This window comes from Mustelus asterias, chromosome 25 (genome assembly GCF_964213995.1).
Source record: "Mustelus asterias chromosome 25, sMusAst1.hap1.1, whole genome shotgun sequence".
NCBI classification, from domain to species: Eukaryota; Metazoa; Chordata; class Chondrichthyes; order Carcharhiniformes; family Triakidae; genus Mustelus; species Mustelus asterias.
In genome coordinates this window covers 21830203-21854806 of record NC_135825.1, presented here as the reverse complement: position 1 = coordinate 21854806, position 24604 = coordinate 21830203, and the positions used below count along the sequence as shown (strand labels likewise).

Here is a 24604-nt window from a genome sequence, read left to right as displayed (position 1 = left end):
ATTCACATCAATTACACTTTAACTTTACTCGCAACACCGCTCACACCTCTTCAATCTCCCATGGCCCAAACAGGTTCCCGGCAACTAAAACTACTTTAAAATTAGCACCTCCTAAACTTCCCATTACACATCGGCTCCTTATTTCAACACTATTGTTGGTGCTGGTGCAGAAGATTCAAATCTTCTGGAGGAAGCAGGATTGATTTGATGAATGAGAATCTCCCATTTCACACATTCCAAATCTTTAACATGCAATGTTGAATCAAGCCATCAAATTACTGTTTCCTCCCATTTCGTGAAGTTGGAACTCAAAGCTAGAAAATATCAAAATACCGTAGGGAGTAATGTTGGATGTGAATCAAAGTCATTAACAATTCATTGGAAGTGGATCAATTATTTGTCAGTAAAAATCAAGTTGGTCACTGTACAAAACAGGAAAACGTAAACCTACGTTCACAGAATGGAATCTCGCTATCCCATCCCTCAGCTGTACATTGCCGATAATCTCTGCCCACAATGTTGTATCTAGAAAAAGAAACACAAACCACCTGTTAACAGAATCCATGAAGATTGATTAGAAAAAGTGTTAGAGTTTGTTCACCATCCAGAATGAAAAAAACAATAAAACGGGGAGACAAGGCCTGAACAGGAAGTCTCAGTTCGAGCTTCCATGTTGTGAGTGTTAAAATAATATAATCCCCCACCAAAATTATTCAATAACATATGTACTGACTACTCACCCAATGCCACAATAAAAAGTAACGTTATTTCCAACTGTCCAATTGGGTGCCTTATAATATCCATTCATGATTGCCCCAGGATTTCCACAGGTTATTGCTATAGAGAAAATGAAAAAAGATAGAAATGGTATAAAGACCCATAATCACCAATAGTTTTTCATTGCCAATCACAGATATTTATCATGACTATGAATTGTTACCACACAAATGCCCAGAATATCATGTTACCCGAAATTTGGAATTCATTTTGCAGAATTATGGTAATATAAATGCAGGATTTTCACTAAATTCACAAAACCTCACAGCAACTGGTCTCGTATTCAACAGTATCAATCTTCTCAAGCATTCTAAAACACAATCACTAGGATTTAATGCCTGCCATGGGGGCTTAACAAGTTGCAGAACTGGTGGGAACCATTCCATGGTGAGGGCCCAATGTGATTTAAGTGCCCTCAGGCAATTAACTGGCCGGTCTTGGACCTTCCATAGTACCAACCTCCAGGTGGCTGGAGAACCCACCCCCGGCAGCTCGTGTACAATCAGAGGCCGGCAGTTCCTGGCAAAGCTACCAGAAGTCGTGGTGCTGCTGGGAATGAACCAAGGCCCAACACAGGATCTTTGGTGCTTCCCTGGACACGGATGATAGGGAAGGGTGGGGCATTGGCTTTCAGCAGCAGATTCCCAATGACAGGTCCCTCGATCAAGGATCCCGCTACAAGACACAGTATTTGCTGGGCACAGGAGAATCATGTGACCCCCCCTTCAAATTCCTGAGTCACCTTTACCTTCTGGTTAGTTCAGGAATATTTTTTCTCATGTGGCTCATTAAGGAGCCCAATAGACATCCCACCAGCAGCAGGTGGGATTCCCACATCAGGACCTTTCCGTCAGCTAAAAAATCAGAACGCCACACTTGGATGTCAAAATACTGCAGGAAGGAAAACTTGGATGTCATCCAACATTGCACGACAATTCACTGAATGTGGCTCAATCATTTGGCACAGAGAAGCAAGGCAGTTACTTCCAAAAACAAGGAAATATAACTTACGTTCACAGAATGGAATCTCGCCATCCCAACCCTTAGCTGTACATTGCCGATGATCCCGACCCACCATTTTGTATCTAGAAAAAGACAGACACAACACATGAATTAGTAGCCTGCAAGTTAATTGGGAAAATGTTAGTGTGCTGACCAGGTTAGAATTCTAAAGGTCCAGAGAGAAATAAATCTATCAAAATAGCAACAAAAATTAAAAATTAAAAAAGACGGGACCAAGTTGGCAGAATCATGAAGATTTTTAATGGTGCAAAGAAACAATGCTGGTGGGACCCTGTACAAAGTACAGTGCACGGGTAAAATATTGATGTACTCAGTTCCACCTAGAGCTGTTTTTCAACGTACTGGAGGAATTTTGATGAACCAGTGAGAAGACAAGAGGTATTGAGTTCATATTATGGGTCAATGGATCGTTCACATTCAGCATCGCTGGGTGCAATTATCTCATTTTTGTGCAGACTGTTGGCAGAAGTGAGAAAACCAGTGTGTAGCTTGCTGGCTGCACAGCGGCTTTTCTCGGCAGATGATCCAGCACTTGATGCAAAGAAAATCTGCAGGCATAGCCCACGCTGTCACGCTGGCAAGGTGGGGCCTAAAACAGACAGCAACACTGGGTCTCCACCCTTCTCCCCCTCGTACACAGAGACAACCCACACATGCACAAGGGCAACTCCGTCCCTCCCCCCACGTACATGGGGAATACCCCACCACGGAACCCCGTCCAATGCATCATCTCAGAAGTGTCCCCCGGCACTGCCTCCTGACACTGTCTCATGGCACTGCACCCTGCCATGGGACAAGGCCAGGGTACAGCCCAGGCATGTCCAACTCCACAGCTGGGGCTGTACTTACCTGTGCGCCTCCAGCAGGTTCCCTTCACCCGGTTCCCATTTTGACAAACCTGTTGTAAACCTGATGTCATGGCAGTGAGGGGGAAGATCCCAACATGTGGTGAACAGATGGCAAGGAAGCCCTTTAATGATATGATAATTATTTTAAAAGAGGTTCCCGACCCATCTGGGCAGGAGCTTCATTACATCAATGGCAGATTGCAGGGACAATTGTGTCACAAGGTCTCATCCATGAGATTCTCGTTTTGGAGCAAAAGAGGGTGTAAAATCCTGGCCTCTATCTTTGCACTAACATTCCAATTCAAACACTAATATCTCCAGCCTTGATCAGCATTAAGAGTTTTTCAAACATTGTCAGTTCAGCACTAAACTGGATGTCTCATTCAGACAAAATATGACGCACAAGAGAGAGCCATCTGAAATGATCTTAATAGCAACATTAAAATTTTTAATTTTTCCACCAAAATTATTTAGTAATTTCTATACGACATACTTACCCAGTGTCACAATAAAAAGTAACTTTATTTCCAATGGTCTCATTTGGTGCAGTATAATATCCATTCAAAATCTTCCCAGGGTTACCACAGTTTATCGCTACACAGAAAATAAAGTGAGAAAAGATAGGATTGTTACACAATCTCCTGGAGCTTTTCGTTGCAATTTTTAACATGGTGAGTTGCCACAACCAAATTGTCCAGAATATCAAGTTACCCTCTGTTCAGAATTCATTTTTCCAAATTAAGATTTTTTTCTCAATCTACAATATCTCACAACAGATCTCTCTGTCTTCAACAACACTTTGCATTGATCTGCCAATCTTCGCCAGCCAACCAAAATCATAATGTCAGGTATCCAAATACTTTCTAAATGGTGAGATAGCAGAGCTGGGGAGGAGCAATAAAATTTAGCTGTCCATGCCCAGGTACAAAATATAATCAAGATAGTTAATTAAATATAGAGGGGGATATTCTGGTCTCCCCGCCACATGTTTCTTGTGCTGAGAGTTGGCTTGCCATCCGCCTGCTTGTGGGATCTCTGATCTCACCTCTGTCAATGGAATTTCCCAATCACCGCACCCTCCACTGCTGTAAAACCCACAACAGGGATGCATTTCATTGGGAACCAAAAGAACCCGTCGGTGTGAAAAGCCGAAGAATTCCAGCCATTGTCCCTCATTTGAAGGATGTTGGGATTCAAAATGAGAAAGTGACATCAAAGTCCTAACCATCTCAAAAATCACCCATTTCCACTTTCACAGCAGAGTCTGTTCTACCCACTCCCCCACCACAAAAATCTTACACCATGTTTGTTGTCACCTCATCATTTTCTATTACTTTCACTCACAGGTAAATTAATGCAACAATTTCCTATTCACTGCACTTTAATAACCAATTCAGTGGGGCAGATATGCAGTAGAATCTTTAAACAATAATGGAAGAGGAAGAAAAGTTGGTGTGAGCATGATTTAAGTATGGATCATTCACATCGATTGTATTTTACCTGCCACACAACTTCCAATCCAAGATCTCCCACGGCCCAAATTCCACTTCCAGCCAGCTAAAACCACATTAAAGTTAGAACCTCCTATACTTCCTACTAGACACCAAAACCCAAAGTTCCAACGCTCCCATGGCTGTCAGTGAAGAAGATTAAAATCTTTTGGAGGGAGCAGGAATAATTTGAAGAGCGGCAGTTTATCATTTCACACATTCTAAATCTTTAATATGCAATGTTGTATCAGAGCACTGAAAACTGTTCCCTCCCATCCCAAGATGTTGGAATTTAAAGCCAGAAGATGACAAAATACTGCAGTATTATGACATAGATGGGAGGAGTGTGAAGTTTCTCTAGCTCCATTATGCCACGGAGTTTTGTAGTTCCACACCTCCACAGACCACACCATTAGTTTAACTGTTTAATTCACTCACCAAAATTTTCAATCATTGACTTTCACTGCTGTTAGAATTATAGAATCATAGAAACCCTACAGTGCAGAAGGAGGCCATTTGGCCCATTGAGTCTGCACCAACCACAATCCCACCCAAACCCTACCCCCATATCCCTACATATTTACCCGCTAATCCCTCAAACCTACGCATCTCAGGACTCTATGGGGCAATTTTTTAGCATGACCAATCAATCTAACCCGCACATCTTTGGACTGTGGGAGGAAACCGGAGCACCCGGAGGAAACCCACGCAGACACGAGGAGAATGTGCAAACTCCCCACAGACAGTGACCCAAGCCGGGAATCGAACCCAGGTCCCAGAATAAAATAGACCCAGAATTAGACCCAGAATAAAATAGACTTTAACCAGGCTTCTTCAATAAACTCAGAATTATTGATGTTTTATAAAACAAAAGATTTTAACATCAGAACTGGTTTACACTTGTACTCTGGGAGTATATAAAAAACCCAGCATGCACCCGCACACAAGTACACAGACACGTGGCAAACAGATAGGGTGTCAGCAGTGCTGGGCTTTGAATGATAAGCATAATCAAAGATAAAGCTTTCAGGTTTGATGCAGTCGATCTGAAGCTCCTTTGTTTAAAGACAGTTAGCTGCACCCAGTAGAGGAAGTGGGTCTGGAACTTCTCACCAACGGAGCTTCAGCATGGTGGAGAATGTAGAGTTGGAACAATACTTCTCATCTCAGTTGTTGAGGTTTCCAACTGCAGACAAGTTATATTCTGACTTGGATTCCTTGCTGAAGGTCAATAACCACACATAGAATTCAAGCAAGACATGGAGAGAGTGAGAGTTGGAGCAGTCTTCCTTCTCAGATCGTTCCTTCTCAGATCGTTCCCCAAACACATTAATTTTGAAAACATCAGCTCTAAAACTTAATGTTTGTCTCAAATCATCAGCCCCTGTCCATTTTATACCCATCAATTAATATGATTGCAATTCCAGACAAACAAACAGCTCATTCCCTCTCAAGGACCAGGCTGGTCAGGTGATTTATTGGTAAAGGGTAGTCTTGTTCCCAGTCCAAATGTGAACTTGTGATCCTTCTTTAAAAAAACTCCAGATCAACATCCAATTGTCCTGAAGCAAAGTCTTTCCACATTTGAAAACCAAAATCTTGTTTTGAAACATTCTAGTAGGAGGAACAAATAGTGTATATCGATCAACATTACATAACAATTCATTGATAATGGATCAGTGATTTATCACTAAAAAGTTAGTCACTGTGCGAAACAGGAAAACGTAAACCTACGTTCACAGGATGGAACCTCGCCATCCCAACCCTCAGCTGTACATTGCTGATAATCCCTGCCCACAATGTTGTATCTAGAAAAAGAAACACAAAGCACCTGTTATCAGAGTCAGGAAGGTTGATTAGAAAAGCATTAGACTTTGCTGACCAGGTGGACATTCTAAGATTCATAGAGGGAAAATCTATTGAACTATCAACAAACTGTGACGAAAAATAACAAACATGGAACTAGATTAGCAGAACAATGAAATAGGAATCAAATATTGTTGTATTGCTGCTTAAAAATAAAAGCTCAGATCAGACCCCAGATAAAGTACAGAGCACAGGCAGAGGGGCTGATTTTACCAAATCGGCTCTGAGTGCCGGGTGCGGTCGTAGATCAGACCCACGCCCGGCAGCCGCGCTCCAGCGCCCCCATACGCCTTTTTTCGGCACGGGTCCAGTGGGCGGGGCCTAGCGCATTTGTATCTATCGGAGCACCGACCTGCGCATGCGCAGTTCGAAGCCGACAGCACTCAGCGCGCACGAGCGCGAAAGTCAAAGGCAGCGCTGACAGCACTGCTGTCTGCACTGCCTTTGACTTTCCCAGGTGGGGGGTGGCGGGGGGGGGGGGGGGGAAGGGGGGGTGAGATGAGACGTCTCTTCCCTGGGGGGGGATAGGGGGGGGGGGTCTGACGTCTCCTCCCTGAGGGGGGGGGATTGGGTAGGGGGGGTGGATGTGACGTCTCTTCCCTGAGGGGGGGGATAAGGGGGGGGATCTGACATCTCTTCTCTGAGGGGGGTGGGAGGGTAGGGGGGGATGTGACATCTCTTCCCTGAGGGGGGGGGGGGTAAGGGGGTGGGGTGGATCTGACGTCTCTTCCCTGAGGGGGGGGGTGGGTGGGGGGGATGTGACGTCTCTTCCCTGGGGGGTGATAGGGGGGGAATCTGACGTCTCTTCCCTGAGGGAGGGGGGGGGAGGGATCTGACGTCTCTTCCCTGAGGGGGGGGTAGGGGGGGGATGTGACGTCTTTTCCCTGAGGGGGGGATGTGACGTCTCTTCCCTGAGGGTGGGGGGGGAGGGGGGGGGGGCTGGGGAGGATGTGACATCTCTTCCTTGAGGAGGGGGGGGGGTAGGGGGGAATCTGATGTCTCTTCCCTGAAGGGGTGGGGGGGGGGGGGGAATGTGATGTCCCAGGGTGGTCCGATTGGGGGGGGGGGGTGGGCTGCCAGGGTGGTTCGCGGGGGCGGTCCACGAAGGGTGGTCGGGGGCGATTCAGCGGTTCAGTTGCTGAGTTGAAGCCCTATCGGACTTGAATTCAGCAACACGGTAAATGCGCGGGCGCCGATCGGATCGGAGCCTCGTAAAGTGGGAATCTTTGGGTAAGTTGGGCGCAGGCTTCATTGTGCCAATTTAAATGCATGCAAATGCATTTAAATCGGCCCGCTGACCGATTCGGGCGCGCGCCAGATCGGCGCCCGGATCGGCCGTTGGTAAAGGCGCGATTGGCCTTGGGTCGGGTCTGGACCGCGTTTTAGGCCCGACGCCCAACTTTACCATGATCGTGCGTGAAATTTTGGTAAAAATCGGGCCCAGAGCATTGGTGCATAAAATTCACTTTCAAAATGACTTTTAATATAATTCACGCATTTTAAAGAACCAACAGACATGGACCAGTGTTGATCCTGCAAATTGACTTTGTTATCGATAGGATATTTCACATTTCTATCTTTGCATTAATATTCCTACTTGAGCACTAACATCCCTCACTTTGATTAATGTAAAATTTTGTTTTCATTCACTGGTTGAACACTGAAATGGAAGCCTCACTCAGAGTTGCATGTTGTGAGGACTGAGTGTGGTCAACAGAAATAATCCTGTTCAGAGTATTAAAATAATATAATCCTCCACCAAAATTATTCAGTGATTTATACACAGGCTACTCACCCAATGTCACAATAAAAAGTAACATTATTCCCAACTGTCCAATTGGGTGCCTTATAATATCCATTCGCGATTGCCCCAGGATTTCCACAGGTTATTGCTATACAGAAAATAAAAGAAGAAAAGATAGGAATGGGACAAGAAAGCAAAATTCACACTAGTGTTTTCATTGCCAATCACAGATATCCATCATGAATATGAAATGCTATTACACGATTTCCCAGAATATCTGCTTATTTTAAATTTGGAATTCATTTTTCAGAATTATGATATTATAAATGCAGGGTTTTCCCTAAATCCTTAATATCTCAGAGCAACTACTTCCTGTATTTAACAGCATTAATCTTCACCAGCAATTGAAAACTAATAGCTGGGCTTTATGCCAACAACGGGAGTTTAGATTATCTGTTGGTGAACTAGTGGGAACCCTGCGCCACTTCTGTGCGAGAGCCCGATATGAATTTGAACAACGTTGGCCCTTCCGTACCAGAATCCTCCAGGTGTCTGTAAATTCCATTCCCAATAGCTGTCAGCCAATCAGAGGCCAGCAGCTCTCCATTGCCAACAGCATCGCCAAGAGCAGTGGTTGCTGCTGGTAATGCACTAGATGTGGAGGTGCCAGCGTTGGACTGGGGTGGGCACAGTATGAAGTCTCACAACACCAGGTTAAAGTCCAACAGGTTTATTTGGTAGCACAAGCCACAAGCTTTCGGAGAACTGCCCCTTCATGAGTGGGAGCTCTGTCCACAAACAGGGCATATATAGATATGAGTTTGTTTCTATATATGCCCTGTTTGTGAACAGAACTCCTACTCACCTGATGAAGGGGCAGTACTCCAAAAGCTTGTGGCTTGTGCTACCAAATAAACCTGCTGGACTTTAACCTGGTGTTGTGAGACTTCTTACGGAAATGCACTCGCCCAAGGATCTCTATGGGGCCTCTGGACACAGATGTTTGGTAATCATGGAGATATTGCCAAGAGGAAAGTGGCAATGATAGGGCATTGGATTACGACAACCACCCCCTGCCTCCACCCTACTATTCCACCCCCCCAACCCCCTCCCCAGTCCCGGTCCCAGCCCTCTTCCTAACTTTGGGTCTCTCAAGTGCCTGGAAACAAGAGGCGCTCACTCCAGGATAGTAGGAAATCCCAAATGTGTTTGTTAGGTGGTCTTTGGGACACAGAAGAACCATGTGTCTCCCCTTAAATCACTGAGCAACCTTGGAATTCTGGTGGGTTCAGGGATAATTACTCTTAAGTGTCTCATGAATGAGCTCAATGGGCATCACCCCACCGGCAGGAGGGATTCCTGATTCAGGCCCTTCAGCCCTTGGATTTAAAGCACCTCCTCCCAAACCCCCTCTCCCACCTCTGCTCCCCCCACTTCCCCCCCTCCCCATCAGGGAATAACCTACCCCACAGAATAACCCACCCACAAGGGAAAACATCCCGTGGCACCGACTCCTGGCAATTTGCTCCAGAATGAATGGACAATCTAATGGGGAGGGGACTCTCAGGCATAAAAGCCTGATAATTACATTTAAAGGTATTCAATAGGAATCCTAATATTTAATGTTGGGCTTGTCATTACGTCTTTGGCAGGGAGTGGGAGGACAATCAGTATGGGAAATCCCACCAGAGTAAATCGTGATTTGTGACTCCCACTGCATTTCCCGCTCCTATTGCTGAGTCGCCCCCTCCCCCCACCCCCACCTCCCCACCCCACCAACCCATTGGCACCCGAAACTGGGAGCATAAAATACCCCCTAGTCAGTTCAGAAAACAGTGAAATATAACTTACATTCACAAGATGGAACCTCACCATCCCATCCCTCAGTTGTACATTGCAGATAATCTCTACCCACCATTTTGTATCTAGAGAAAGTTAACAAACCACTGGTATTAGTGACCTTAAAGTTAATTGGGAAACCGTTATACGTTGCTGACCAGGTAAGAAATTAAAGTCCATAGGGGAAAAAATTAAACAATTAACAGCCAACACTGTTAAATAAAATCAAGAGTGGGACTAGGTTAGCAAAAATATACATGCTGGTCAGACTTCATAGAAAGAAGAATGTACAAGAGGAACATTGCTGTGTCCAGCTAACCTTGAAGCTAAATTACAATGTAAATTCATTATTTGAAGAAGCAGCAGCTACAGTTATCCAATGTTGATCTTTGTACACAGGTCAAGACATCAGTGACACATTTAACATTTCCACTTTTTCATTAATATTCCAAATCCAACATTAACATCCCTGACCATGATAAAGACTTTTTAATAATTGTCAGTTCAATATTGAATTGGAAGCCTCATCCAGAGTTCACACTGAGAGCTGTAATCAGAAATATGAAGAACAAGAGATGGCTATCTCACATTGTCTTGTGATGAAACATTAAGAATGGCAGTCTTTCATCAAAATAAGTCAATAGTTCACATGGTGAATACTCACCCACTGTCACAATAAAAGGTAACTTTATTTCCAAATGTCTTATTTGGTGCGATATAATATCCATTCAGAATCTTCCCAGGATCACTACAGTTTAATGCTACACAGAAAATAAAAACAGGAAAAGTAGAAATGTTACAAAACTCCACAATCTCCAATAGTTCTCTCACTGGAAGTCAAGTCTTTAACATGAAGCTAATAAGCTATGAACAATTGCAGAGAATATCAAGTTAGCTTAATTTTAGAATCCAAGTGACAAAATGGTTAATAGAATGTGGTCCTCTATTGCGAGGGAGTTAGAACTTGCCCACCATCGAGGTGCTAAACACACAAACCCAAATCTGCTGTCAAGGACATGTGATTTGTGCGCCTGATACCAGACTCTTGAAGCAACTACTCTACTCAGAATGCTGTCGTGGCAAAGAGACTCCCAGGAGGAATACAGAAATTCTTTAGGAATGGCCTCAAAGCATCCCTGAAGAAGTCAACACACCAACAGAGATACGGATGTCCCTGGTCTGTTACCAATCAGAATGAGGAAGGTTCATTCAGGGACACACTGACAACATTGAGAGACATGATGTGGAGATGCCAGCGTTGGACTGGGGTAAGCACAGTAAGAAGTCTCACAACACCAGGTTAAAGTCCAACAGGTTTATTTGGTAGCAAATACCATAAGCTTTCGGAGCGTGCTGCTCCTTCGTCAGATGGAGTGGTTATCTGTTGATAAATTAATGCAACGCAACATGTGCTGCACTAACACAGCTCATTCAGTGGGGCGCAAATACAGTCCTTGTTGGAGCATAAAATGAGAATGGAAAGGAAGTGAGGGGAGTATGAGCAAGATTTAATTATGGATCATGAATTTCACTTTAACTTTTCCTCTTCCTGTCACTTTCACTTCCTTGGTGACTCATGGTCAAAACGACAATTTCCTGTCAACACCTCCTAAACATTGAGAGAGACAGAGGCCGGGTTGAGGCGTCAGAGAGAGCACACAAATCTCTCAAGAACTCATTCCCTCCAAGGACCACCTGCCCCACATCTGGCAGAACTGCAGATTGTACATTGGATTTATAAGCCAACTGAGAACCCATTCAGACAGATCCTGCAGAACTGAAGTAGAAGGAGTTGGAAAATGAAGGAATGATTCCACATTTCTAATAAATCACAAAGACCGTTTATTTCTGCTTCCAAAGTATTATCTGCTTTATCTCAGCACAACAAACAATAAAGTCTTTCTCCATGTTTTTTCACCTCCTCTAAAACTATTTATTTCACTGCAGCTTGATCAGCAAATTAATGCAACATGTGCTGCACTAACACAGCTCATTCAGTCGGGCGCAAATACAGTCCTTGTTGGAGCATAAAATGAGAATGGAAAGGAAGTGAGGGGAGTATGAGCAAGATTTAATTATGGATCATTAATCTCACTTTAACTTTTCCTTTTCCTGTCACTTTCATTTCCTTGGTGACTCATGGTCAAAGCTACAATTTCCTGTCAACACCTCCTAAACTGCCAATTACCCATCAAAACTCAGCTCCTTGCTTCAACACCAACACTTGTAGTTGGGCAAAAGATTAAAGTCTTCTCTAACAAACAGGAGTGACTTGGTGAATGACCATTTCCCATTTCATAAATTATTTTCCTTTACTATGCAATGTTGAATCAAAGCTTTGAATGACTGTTTCCTCCCTCATCCCATGAAGGCAGAACTCCAAGCTAGGGAACGTCAAAATGCTGCAGGAAAGAAAGCGTGGAGGTGAATCAAATCTCCAAGACAATACAACGAAAAGGACACTATGATAGTGCCGCAGGGATCAGTACTGGGGCCTCAACTACTTACCATTTATATAGACGATCTGGAGGAGGGGACTGAGTGTAGGGTAACAAAGTTTGCAGACAACACAAAGATAAGTGGAAAAGTGAATCGGATGGAGGGCGTAGAAGGTCTGCAGAGAGATTTGGACAGGCTGAGTGAGTGGGCGAGGATCTGGCAGATGGAGTATAACGTTGACAAATGTGAGGTTATTCACTTTGGAGGAAATAATAGCAAATTGGATTATTATCTAAATGGAAAAAAATTACAACATGCTACTGTGCAAAGGGACCTGGGGGTCCTTGTGCATGAGACGCAAAAACCCAGTCTGCAGGTGCAACAGGTGATCAAGAAAGCAAATGGGATGTTGGCCTATATCGCAAGGGGGATAGAATATAAAAGCAGAGATGTCTTGCTGCAGCTGTACAGGGCATTGGTGAGGCTGCAGCTGGAATACTGTGTGCAGTATTGGTCCCCTTATTTGCGGAAGGATATATTGGCCTTGGAGGGAGTGCAGAGAAGGTTCACCAGGTTGATACCAGAGATGAGGGGTGTTGATTATGAGGAGAGACTGAGCAGATTGGGTTTGTATTCGTTGGGATTTAGAAGGCTGAGGGGGGATCTTATAGAGACCTATAAGATAATGAAGGGGCTGGATAGGGTAGAGGTGGAGAGATTCTTTCCACTTAGAAAGGAAACTAGAACTAGAGGGCACAGCCTCAAAATAAAGGGGGGTCAGTTTAGGACAGAGTTGAGGAGGAACTTCTTCTCTCAGAGGGTGGTGAATCTCTGGAATTCTCTGCCCACTGAAGTGGTGGAGGCTACCTCGTTGAATATGTTTAAATCACGGATAGATGGATTCCTGATCGGTAAGGGAATTAGGGGTTATGGGGATCAGGCGGGTAAGTGGAACTGATCCACTTCAGATCAGCCATGATCTTATTGAATGGTGAGGCAAGCTCGAGGGGCTAGATGGCCTACTCCTGCTCCTATTTCTTATGTTCTTATCTGGCAAAGGAGGTAAGTTCAACACTTTTCAAAGGAGCGAAATTTAACTTACGTTTGCAGGATGGAACCTCACCATTCCAACCATCAGCTGTACATTCCCGATAGTCTCTACCCAGCATTTTGTGTCTAGAGAAAGAAAAACAAGACACCATCAGTCATCCGATGATCCATTAGTGGAAAAATCTGTCAAGCCTCCAAGGATATCTGATAAACTACCAAAGACATATCGCTAAAAGACACAAACAATCATAATTCAAACATTATCCCAAATTAAACTCCATTTGTAAAGTCAATGTCCAGTCACTCAATCTAGCTACATCCCTTTGTGAAACGAAAGTTAGCAGAACAACAAAGGAATAAGGATCAGTTAAGCTCACATGGAGAAATGTCATTAGAAATGTGCGGAATGAGAGATAGATTGTCTTATTCACAACATTGAAATAATATAGTCCTTCATCAAAATTATTCATTAATTTTTATATTGAATACTCACCCAAAGTCACAATAGAAAGTTACTCTGTTTCCAACTGTTTTATTTGGTGCCTTATAATATCCATTCAGAATCTCTCCAGGGTTACCACACGTTATTGCTACACAAAAAAATCAAATGAGAAGAGTTGGAATTGTGACAAAATGCCAAATTCTCCAAGCGTTTTTCACAGTGTTTCACATGAAGATGAAAAGATACAACATAACTGTCTTCATTATCAGATCAGCCCAATGGTGAAATTCATTTATCAAAATTCTAGAACATAATTTTTTTTTTTAAACAGTCCCCAATACTTCACAACAACAGTTCCCCCTCTGTCTCCAACTGCTCTCTGTATTGTTCTGCATCAATCTTCACCAACTTACTAAATGGTGACAGACTAGGAGCCATGGAGGAGTAGAGATAATTAGCTTTGATTGCAAACTGAAAACTAGTGCAAAGAGACAAATTATAATCAAGATTCTGAATTCAATGTTGTCCATTATTTCAAGGATGTTGGAACTCAAAATGGACAAGTGTCTTCAAAGATCCTTATCCAGCACAAACATCATGTATTTACCCTGCCAGGGCATTATCTGGCCTTCCTCAGCCACTAAAGCCTTCCACAATGTTGTTGTCACCTCATCAATATCTGTTACTTTCACGCAAGTGTAAATTAATGCAATGATTATGTACGAGCTACACGGGCAGAATGAACTCAGTGGGACACAGGCAAAGTAGAATCTTTAGAGGAGAAGGGAAGAGGAAGAGAAGGGAGTATGGATCATTAACATCCACTGCACAGTTCCTTTATTTTCCACTTCTTCCTGGATCTCCAATGGGACAAACTATCGCTGCCTGGAAACTCAAGCTCACCAAAACATCCCATCACCCACCAAAACTCAGCTCCTTCCTCCAACACTATTATTGGTGCTGAGGTAGAAGATTAAACTCTTCTGTAAGAAGCAGGGCGGATTTGACGATTCCTATTTCAAGAAATTGAAATTCCTAGCTAGAAGATGTCAAAATACAGGAGGGAAGAAAATTTGGGTCTGAACCAAAACTACAAAACAAATCATTGCTGGTAGCTCAATCATTGGGTGAAGAAAAGCAAATAAGTCACCTTATAAAACAGGGAAATATAACTTACGTTCACAAGATGGAACCTCACCATCCCATCCCTCAGTTGTACACTGCAGATAACCTCTACCCACCATTTTGTATCTAGAAAAAGAAAAACAAGCCACCTGTATTAGTAACCTGCAAGTTAATTGGGAAAGTGTTAGTGTGCTGACCAGGATAGAATTCCAAATGTCAATAGAGAAATAAATTTATCATATTAGTAATAAATTTTACAAAATAGAAAGGATGGGACTAGGTTAGCAGATTAATGAAGGAATCAAATATAGTTGCGTTGTTGCAAAATAAATTAGTAGCATGAGACCCTGCATAAAGTACATTACACAGGAGAAATATTGCTGCACACCCAGTTCACCTTCAAACTGATTCTCAATACAGTTTAATCATTCTGAGGAACCAGCAGACACAAAGCCAGTGTTGATCTCAGGTTATGGGTCTGTGCATCATTAACACATTCAGCATTTTCAGCTCTGCATTGATTTTCCAATCCAAGCACTAACAATTCTCACCTTGACCAGTACAAAGATTTTTTCCAATTCAACACTAAATGGGAATTCTCATTCAGAGCTCACATGTAGAACTGTTATCAGAAATTAGAAACATGAGAGATGGCCATCTGAAAATATCTAAATCGCAACAATAAAATAATCTAGTCCTTCACCAAAATTATTTATTAATTTATACTGTGAATACTCACCCAATGTCACAATAAAAAGTAACTTTATTTCCAATCGTTCTATTTTGTGTAGTATAATACCCATTCGGAATCTCCCCTGGGTGACCACAGTTTATTGCTGCACGGAAAATAAAATAAGAGATAGGATTGTTACAAAACTCCAGAATCTCTAGCAGGTTTTACTTTACAATATTTAACATGAAGATGAATAACCAGAACCAAATTCTCACAATGCCGAGTTACCACAGGCCATATCTTTCTAACAAGCTCCAATTATCTCTTTGTTTATTCTCTGTCCTGCCATGTAGTTAAAAGTGGGGACCTGCATACCACTCCCACAAGAGACTTCTAGACAAAAGGCATTTAGGTGTCAGTGTACAGGTACAAAATAGAATTAAAATGGTTAATTAAATATAGTCCATCTTGTCAAGGCTGTTGGAATTGAAAAAAAAAGTCTTTTATCCATCGCAAAGATCACTTTTTTCTGTTTCCTTGTCATTATCTGCTCTACCGCAGCAATCCAGCCACTAAAATCCTCCACCATGTTCTTGTCACCTCAGCAATATCTATGACCTACACTCAACTGTAAACTAATGCAGCAATTTCCTATTAGGTGCACTGAAACAAGCAATTCAATGAGGTGCAGACACAGTAGGGTCTTTAAATGAGAGTGCAAGAGGGAGAAAAGGTAGTACAAGTATGATTTAACGGTGGATCATTCGCATCGATTGCACTTTAACTTTACTTGCAACACCACTCACACCTCCTCAATCTCCCATGGCCCAAACTGTCAACTAAAATTATTAAAATTAGCACCTCCTAAACTTCCCATTACACATCGGCTCCTTATTTCAACACTATTGTTGGTGCTGGTGCAGAAGATTCAAATCTTCTGGAGGAAGCAGGATTGATTTGACGAATGACAATCTCTTATTTCACACATTCTAAATCTTTAACATGCAATGTTGAATTAAACCATCAAATTACTGTTTCCTCCCATTTCAAGCAGTTGGAACTCAAAGCTAGAAAATGTCAAAATACCGTAGGGAGTAATGTTGGATCTGAATCCAAAAAATCATTAACAATTCATTGGAAATGTATCAATCATTTATCAGTAAAAGGCAATTTTGTCACTTTACAAAACAGGGAAACATAAACCTACGTTCACAGGATGGAACCTCGCCATCCCAACCCTCAGCTGTACATTGCCGATAATTCCCGCCCACAATGTTGTATCTAGAAAAAGAAACACAAACCACCTCTTAGTCAGGAAGATTGATTGGAAAAGTGTTACATTTTGTTGACCACCCAGAAATGGGGAGATAAGGATACTAGTCTGAACTGGGCTAGTAAACTTTACAATACAACACCAGGGAAATAAGAAGTTTGGTACAAATTTTCTTTTCCTTCTGGGCAGGTAGGAATTCTAAGTTTGATAGAGAGAAAATCTATTGCACTGTAAACAAGCTATGGTACAAAATAACAGACATGGAACAAAATTAGTAGAGCAATGAAATACAAATCAAAAACTAGGGTGGCACAGTGGTTAGCACTGCTGTCTCACAGCGCCAGGGACCCAGGTTCAATTCCAGCCTTGGGTAACTGTCCGTGTGGAGTTTGCACGTTCTCCTTGTGTTTGCATGAATTTACATGTGTCCGCCCACTGTCCAAATATGTGCAGGTTAGGTGGATTAGCCATGTTAAATTTCCCCTTAGTGTCCCAAGATGGGTAGGTTAGGGGGATTAGCAGGGTAAAAATATGGGACTACAGGAATCAGGCACGTGGTGTGCCTGGGTCTGATGTTTTGTTGGAGAGTCAGTGTAGACTCGACGGGCTGAATGACCTCATTCTGCACTGGATGGATTCAATGATACTGTTGTATTGCTGATTCCAGATCAAATACAGAGCACAGATGGAGAATTGATGCATAAAGCTTACTTTTAATATAAATCACGCATTTTAACAAAACAGCAGCCACCAATGTCCGGTGTTGTTCCAATAAATGAACCTGATAATCGATAACACATTTAACATTTCTATCTTTGCATTAATATTCCTATTTCAGCACTAACATCGCACACCTTGATTAATGTAAAGATTTTGTTTTAATTCACTAGTTGAACACTGAAATGGAGGCCTCACTCAGAGCTTGCATGTTGTCAGGACTGATTGTGGTCTACACCCTATTCAGAGTATTAAAATAATATCATCCCTCACTAAAATAATTCAGTGATTTGTACACTGTCTACTCACCCAATGTCACAATAAAAAGTAACATTATTTCCAACTGTCCAATTGGGTGCCTTAAAATATCCATTCGCGATTGCCCCAGGATTTCCACAGGTTATTGCTATACAGAAAATAAAACAAGAAAAGGTAGAAATGGGACAAAAACCCAAAATCACCAACAGTTTTTTTCATTGCTAATTACAGATATTTATCACAAATATAAAATGCTGCGACACATTTGTCCAGAATATCAAGGTGACATGAAATTTGGAATTCATTTTATGGAATTATGGTAATAAATAATGCAGGATTTCCACTAAATTCACAAATGCTCACAGCAACGGGTCTCTGTATTCAACAGCATCAATCTTCACCAGCAATCCAAAATAACCTGCCATCAGGGTTCCCCCACGTGTTGAAGAACTGGTGGAAACTCTCCATCACTTTCATGGGGAAGGTGCAATGTGATTTCAGTGCCCTCACGCACCTGACTGGTCAATATTGGGCCTTACTTTGTCAGGTATACAGTGGTAGCGTTATGGTAACTATATTTATATTGATAAATATTAGAAATAAGACGTGTTGGTAAGGTGCATTGGCCACGCCAAATTCTCCCTCAGTGTAGCCGAACAGGCACCGGAGTGTGTCAACTGGGGGATTTTCACAGTAACTTCATTGCAGTGTTAATGTAAGCCTACTTGTGACAATAATAAATAAAAACTTAAATCAAACCTTAAAAAAAAACTTAGTTTTAAGTGTGTTTAACTTCGCATTGCTGGCTAAGAAAGGGTAAACTTGGAGTTAGATTCAGGTTAGACAAGCGTGTTTGCAACTAGGGTGTTTTGATTTCAGATCAAACTGTGCTATGATTGTGCTTAGGGAGGGTTACGTCATGAAAAGTAAACAAGTTGGCAGAAGTAAAAGTCGTTGCTCAGCCACGAAGGACAACTTTAGGGTAGGAATACTTTTTGAGTGTAGGTTTAACTGAATTCATTGACAGTTGTTTTTGAGGGATAGAGATCTCTCTCAGCTTTGTTGGAAGAAAATCCATACCCTGGCGTAGTGGTTTAGAAAACAGGTGCATGAAAGTTAAAGAACAGCTAATTAAGGAAACTAGAGCAATGAAGAGAAATTGCTAAGAAGTCTGAAGCTAAAGGATCAAAGAAGAAGTGCCTTGAGAGCAAGATACTGCTTACGAAAGTCAAAATCAGACCTTGTGAAGAGGTGATAAGCTTGGCGACAACCAAGCGACAATCGTAAGGTTTTGTGTGCTTATTTTCAGTGTTTGAAGCAATAATATTCTGTTGGGTATTGAGTAACTGAGTTTGTGTCAAAGCATTTAAGACAAAGGAAATCTGAAAGAAGAGGTACAAAACCTGGATTCTTTGTTAAAAGTGGAGTGGAAGCTTTGCTTGACAGGATAGTTGGAAAACCTGAAGGGGATTTTAATGCAAACAGCTGATGGAAAGCACTATTTGAAAGAGGATTTTCAAGTGTGTCCCCTGTGGGAGTGAAGTTTGGGAACGCTTATGTGACAAACAACTGGGGGAATGTGAGAAAAATCCACGGAAGATTGGTTCAGTGCTATTGGCCATTCGGTTCAGAGTGGGGTGTTATTTATGAAAGTTATTTATGGAAGTTTCATACTTATGAAAGTATGGATATGTCCATATTTCATAATATTTTTTCTCATCTCTAAAAGCTGTTAGCTGCCCTGTGACTCTGTTCCTCACATTTTCTAAAGAAAAGTAAAAGTTATGATCTTTTGAGCCAGAATTCCATTCCAGAAGTAACACCAACTGGAATCATAACACAATGATTCCAACCTCCAAATCACAGCTGTTGACCAATCAGAGGTCTGCAACTCTCAATTGCCATCAAAGCTACCAATAGTAGTAGCGGCTGCCAGAGATAATGAAGGAAGGCCCATTTAAGGAGGATCCCTGCAGCACCCCTGGACACAGATGATAGGGGCCGGATGGGGGTTATGAGGTCAGTGGCAAGGCTTGGGCATAGAGTTTCAGCAGCACACTCCCCTCCCCCTCCGAGACAGCAGGAAAACCTGATGCTGTTTGCTGTGCACTGGACTTCCCTGAACTCCCTGAGTCAACTCTACCTTCTGGTTGGTTCAGGGAAAAATATTCCCATGTGGCACCTTAATAAGCCCAATCCTGCCACCAGCAGGTGGGATTCTCACAGCAGGCCCTTCCTGCCCCCTGTTTAATTGGAGATAGTTTTCCTGATGCTGGGTGTCCTGTCCTATTCATCTCTCCCCAACCCATCCCCACTATCATGTCGCTCTGACATTCTGCATTAAATCGCAGCAAAATGTACCTACTTTCTGAATGGTGGGAGAGTAGGGGTTGTGAGGGAGCAAAGCATTTCAGACATCCATAGCTACTGAAAAATAGTGTACAAGAATCAAAAGATAATTAGAATGGCTAATGAAAAGCTGTCCTGTATTTACAGGGTGCGGGAACTGCAAAGTGAAAAAGCAACCATTTCCACTTCCACAGCAATATCCATAGAACTCGGATGTGAACCAACACTACACGTCTATTCATTGAATGTGGCTCAATCATTTGGTACAGAGAAGCTGGACAGTTCCTTCACAAGACGGGGAAACATAACTTACGTTCACAGGATGGCACCTCACCATCCCAACCCTCAGTTGTACATTGCAGATAATCGCGACCCACCATTTTGTATCTAGAAAAAGAAAAACAAAACACCTACATGAGCAACATGAAAGTTAATTGAGGAAGTGTTAGTGCGGTGACCAGGTTAGAATTCTAGAGGTCCAGAGAGAAATAAATCTATCAATATAGCAATAAAGTTTAAAAAATTGAGTTGGTGGGATTGGGTTAGCAGAATAACAAAGGAATGAAACAGAGATGTACTGTTGACGAAAAATAATGTTGGCGAGAGCCCAAATAAAGTACAGTGCACGGGTGAAATATTGATGCACCCAGTTCACCTTAGCGCTGTTTTTTCTATATACATATGGCATTATGCGGAACCAGTAAACATACAAGAGTTGTTGATCTCAGATCATGGGTCCAGGCATCACTGACACATTCAGAGTTTCTATCGTTGCATTAATATTCAAGCAGCATCATCCCTAGACTTCATCAGTCCAGAGGGTTTTTTGTTAAATATACAATTCAACACTAAATCGGAAGCTTCATTCAGACCTCACATGCAGTGCTGTTATGAGAAATGCAAAGACCGAGAGATGGCTATCCAAAACTACATTAATAACAACAGTAACATCTTACAATCTTTCACCAGACTATTTATACACTGAATACTCACCCAATGTCACAATAAAAAGTAACTTTATTTCCAACTGTCTGATTTGGTGCAGTAGAATATCCATTCAGAATCTCCCCTGGCTGACCACAGTTTATCCCTGCACAGAAAATAAAATAAGAACAGATAGGATTGTTACAAAACTCCAAAATAATCAACAGGTTTTTCTTTGTAATATTTAAAATGAAGATGAATTGCCTCAACCAAATTGTCCACAATGTCAAGTTACCTAAAATCAGAATTTATTTTTCTCAATTAATGCAAGACATTTTCTCAATCTGCAATATCTCACAACACATCTCACTTTTTTTAAAAACACTTTGCGCTCAACAGCATCAATATTCACCAGCCAATCAAAATCATAATGTCAGGTATTCACCAACTTAATTAATGGAAAGAGACCAGAATCCAGGGAGGGGCAATAATATTTAGCTATCCATGTACAGGCACAAAATATAATCAACTAAATACAGTTCATCATTTCAACGGGGCTGGAAGTGACTTCAAAGTCCGATCCACCTCAAAAATCACTCCTTCCCTGTTTCACAATAGAGTCTGCTCTACCCACCGCACCACCACTAAAATCATACACCAAAACTCAAAGTTCCAATGCTCAAAAAGATTAAAATCTTTTGGAGGGAGCAGGAACAATTTGAAGAATGGTCATTTATCATTTCACACATTCTAAATCTTTAGTGTTGTATCAGAGCAATGAATACTGTTCCCTCCCATCCTGAGATGTTGGAACTCAAAGCCAAAAGATGTCAAAATGCTGCAGTGTTATGACATGGATGGGAGGAGTGTGCAGTTCCTCTGGCTCCTCTATGCCACAGGGTTTTAGTTTAAAAGTTTAATTCATCCACCAAAATGGAAAATTATTTACCTTCACTGCTGTTACGCCCAGAATAAAAGGGATTGAACTCATCTTCTTTCAACAAATTCAGAATGATTGATTTGTATACACACATGCACATGCACACACAAGCACATGCACACACAAGCACATGCACACACGAGCACATGCACACACGAGCACATGCACACACGAGCACATGCACACACGAGCACATGCACACACAAGCACATGCACACACAAGCACATGCACACACAAGCACATGCACACGCTGCTGGACCCGATGGATGTCTGGAGGTGCTCACCAATGGAGTTCAACATTGAGGAGAATAGAGTGATAGAACAATTCTTCTCATCTCAGTCGCTCAAGTTTCCAAATGCAGACAGGTTACACTCTGATAACGATTCTCTGGCTGCAGGTTGATAGCCACAGGTGCAATTCATTGAAATGCAGAGAGAGAGAGTTTGGGTAGCCATCCTTCACAGAGTGTTCCCCAAAACACACTAATTTCAAAAACAGCAGCTCCAAAACTTAACATTCGTTTCTGTCTATTTTTTAACCATCAATTAAAGTGATTGCAATTCCAAACAAACAGCTCTTTCCCCTCAAGGTCAGGTGGCTGATTGGAAAAGGTAAGTCTGTTCCGAGCCCAAAGGTGAACTTGTGACCCATCTTTTAAAAAAAAGACGAAAGGTCAACACGAAGCGTCCGGGTGATGAAATGTAATTCCATATCTTAAAACCAAAATCTAGTTTTGAAAGATTCTAATGGTAAGAAATTGTGTATGCCGATCAACATCACATAAGAATTCATTGAGAATAGATCAATTATTTGTCACTAAAAAGCCAGTTAGTCACTTTACAAAACAGGAAAACGTAAACCTACGTTCACAGGATGGAACCTCGCCATCCCAACCCTCAGCTGTACATTGCCGATAATCCCTGCCCACAATGTTGTATCTAGGAAAAGAAACACAGACTACCTGTTAACAGAGTCAGGAAGGTTGATTGGAAATGTGTGACAATTTGTTGACCAACCAGAAGTGGGTTTCCTCCGGGTGCTCCGGTTTCCTCCCACAGTCCAAGATGTGCAGGTTAGATGGATTGACCCATGTTAAATTGCCCCTTAGTGTCCCAGAATCGGTAGCTTAGCATGCATTAGCAGGGTAAATGCATGGGGTTACGGGAATAGGCGCATGTTTGGGCCTGGGTGAGATGCTTTCTTAGAGAGTTGGTGCAGACTCATTGGGCTGAACGGCCACATTCTGCACTGTATGGATCAATGATACTGTTGTGTTGCTGCTTAAAAAAAGTTTGATTCAGATTCCAGATAAAGTACAGAGCACAGGTGGAGAATTGATGCATTAAGCTCACTTTTAATATAATTCACGCATTTTAACGAAACAGCAGCCAGCTGTGTCCACTGTTGATCCAACAAATTAACCTGATAAATCAGTAACACATTTAACATTTCTATCTTTGCAATGAAACTCCTATTTCAGCACTAAAATCGCTCACTTTGATTAATATAAAGATTTTGTTTTAATTCACTAGTTGAACACTGAAATGGAAGCCCTACTCAGAGCTTGCACATTATGAGGACTGAGTGTGATCAACAAAAATAATCCTGTTCAGAGTATTAAAATAATATAATCCCTCACCAAAATTATTCAGTGATTTATACACTGGCTACTCACCCAATGTCACAATAAAAAGTAACATTATTTCCAACTGTCCAATTGGGTGCCTTAAAATATCCATTCGCGATTGCCCCAGGATTTCCACAGGTTATTGCTATACAGAAAATAAAACAAGAAAAGGTAGAAATGGTATAAAAACCCAAAATCACCAACAGTTTTTTTCATTGCTAATTACAGATATTTATCATAAATATACAATGCTGCTACACATTTGTCCAGAATATCAAGCTGACCTTAAATTTGGAATTCATTTTATGGAATTATGGTAATAAATAATGCAGGATTTTCACTAAATTCACAAAAGCTCACAGCAACTGGTCTCTGTATTCAACAGCATCAATCTTCACCAGCAATCCAAAATAACCTGCCATGGGGGTTCCCCCACGTGTTGAAGAACTGGTGGAAACTCTCCATCACTTTCATGGGGAAGGTGCAATGTGACTTCAGTGCCCTCACGCACCTGACTGGTCAGCATTGGGCCTTACTTTGTCAGGAATACAGTGGTAGCGTTATGGTAACTATATTTATATTGCTAAATATTAGAAATAAGACGTGTTGGTTGGGTGCATTAGCCACGCCAAATTCTCCCTCAGTGTAGCCGAACAGGCACCGGAGTGTGGCAACTAGGAGATTTTCACAGTAACTTCATTGCAGTGTTAATGTAAGCCTACTTGTGACAATAATAAATAAAAACTTAAATCAAACCTTAAAAAAAAACTTAGTTTTAGGTGTGTTTAATTTAGCATTGCTGTCTAAGAAAGGGTAAACTTGCAGTTAGATTCAGGTTAGACAAGGGTGTTTGCAACTAGAGTGTTTTGATTTCAGATAAAACGGTGCTATGATTGTGCTTCGAGAGGGTTACATCATGAAAAGTAAACAAGTTGGCAGAAGTAAAAGTCATTGCGTAGCCACGAAGGACACTTTAGGGTAGGAATACATTTTGAGTGTAGGTTTTACTGAATTAATTGACAGTTGTTTTTGAGGGATAGAGATCTCTCTCAGCTTTGTTGGAAGAAAATCCATAGCCTGGAGTAGTGGTTTAGAAAACAGGTGCATGAAAGTTAAAGAACAGCTAATTAAGGAAACTAGAGCAATGAAGAGAAATTGCTAAGAAGCCTGAAGCTAAAGGGTCAAAGAAGAAGTGCCT

At 41.9% G+C, this 24604-nt stretch overlaps 1 protein-coding gene across 1 annotated transcript in view; it reads right to left on the bottom strand.

The window, feature by feature from the left end:
• Positions 1-24604, bottom strand: part of LOC144511735 (sushi, von Willebrand factor type A, EGF and pentraxin domain-containing protein 1-like) — a 94355-nt gene that overhangs the window by 18268 nt on the left and 51483 nt on the right. The window contains exons 16-25 of the mRNA XM_078241960.1: positions 20907-21003; positions 20227-20300; positions 13570-13666; positions 13129-13202; positions 10252-10348; positions 5873-5946; positions 3146-3242; positions 1789-1862; positions 741-837; positions 452-525 (exon numbers count right to left, since the gene is read on the bottom strand). Coding sequence (XP_078098086.1) covers positions 452-525; positions 741-837; positions 1789-1862; positions 3146-3242; positions 5873-5946; positions 10252-10348; positions 13129-13202; positions 13570-13666; positions 20227-20300; positions 20907-21003 — 855 coding nt within the window. The remainder of the gene's footprint in view (positions 1-451; positions 526-740; positions 838-1788; positions 1863-3145; positions 3243-5872; positions 5947-10251; positions 10349-13128; positions 13203-13569; positions 13667-20226; positions 20301-20906; positions 21004-24604) is intronic.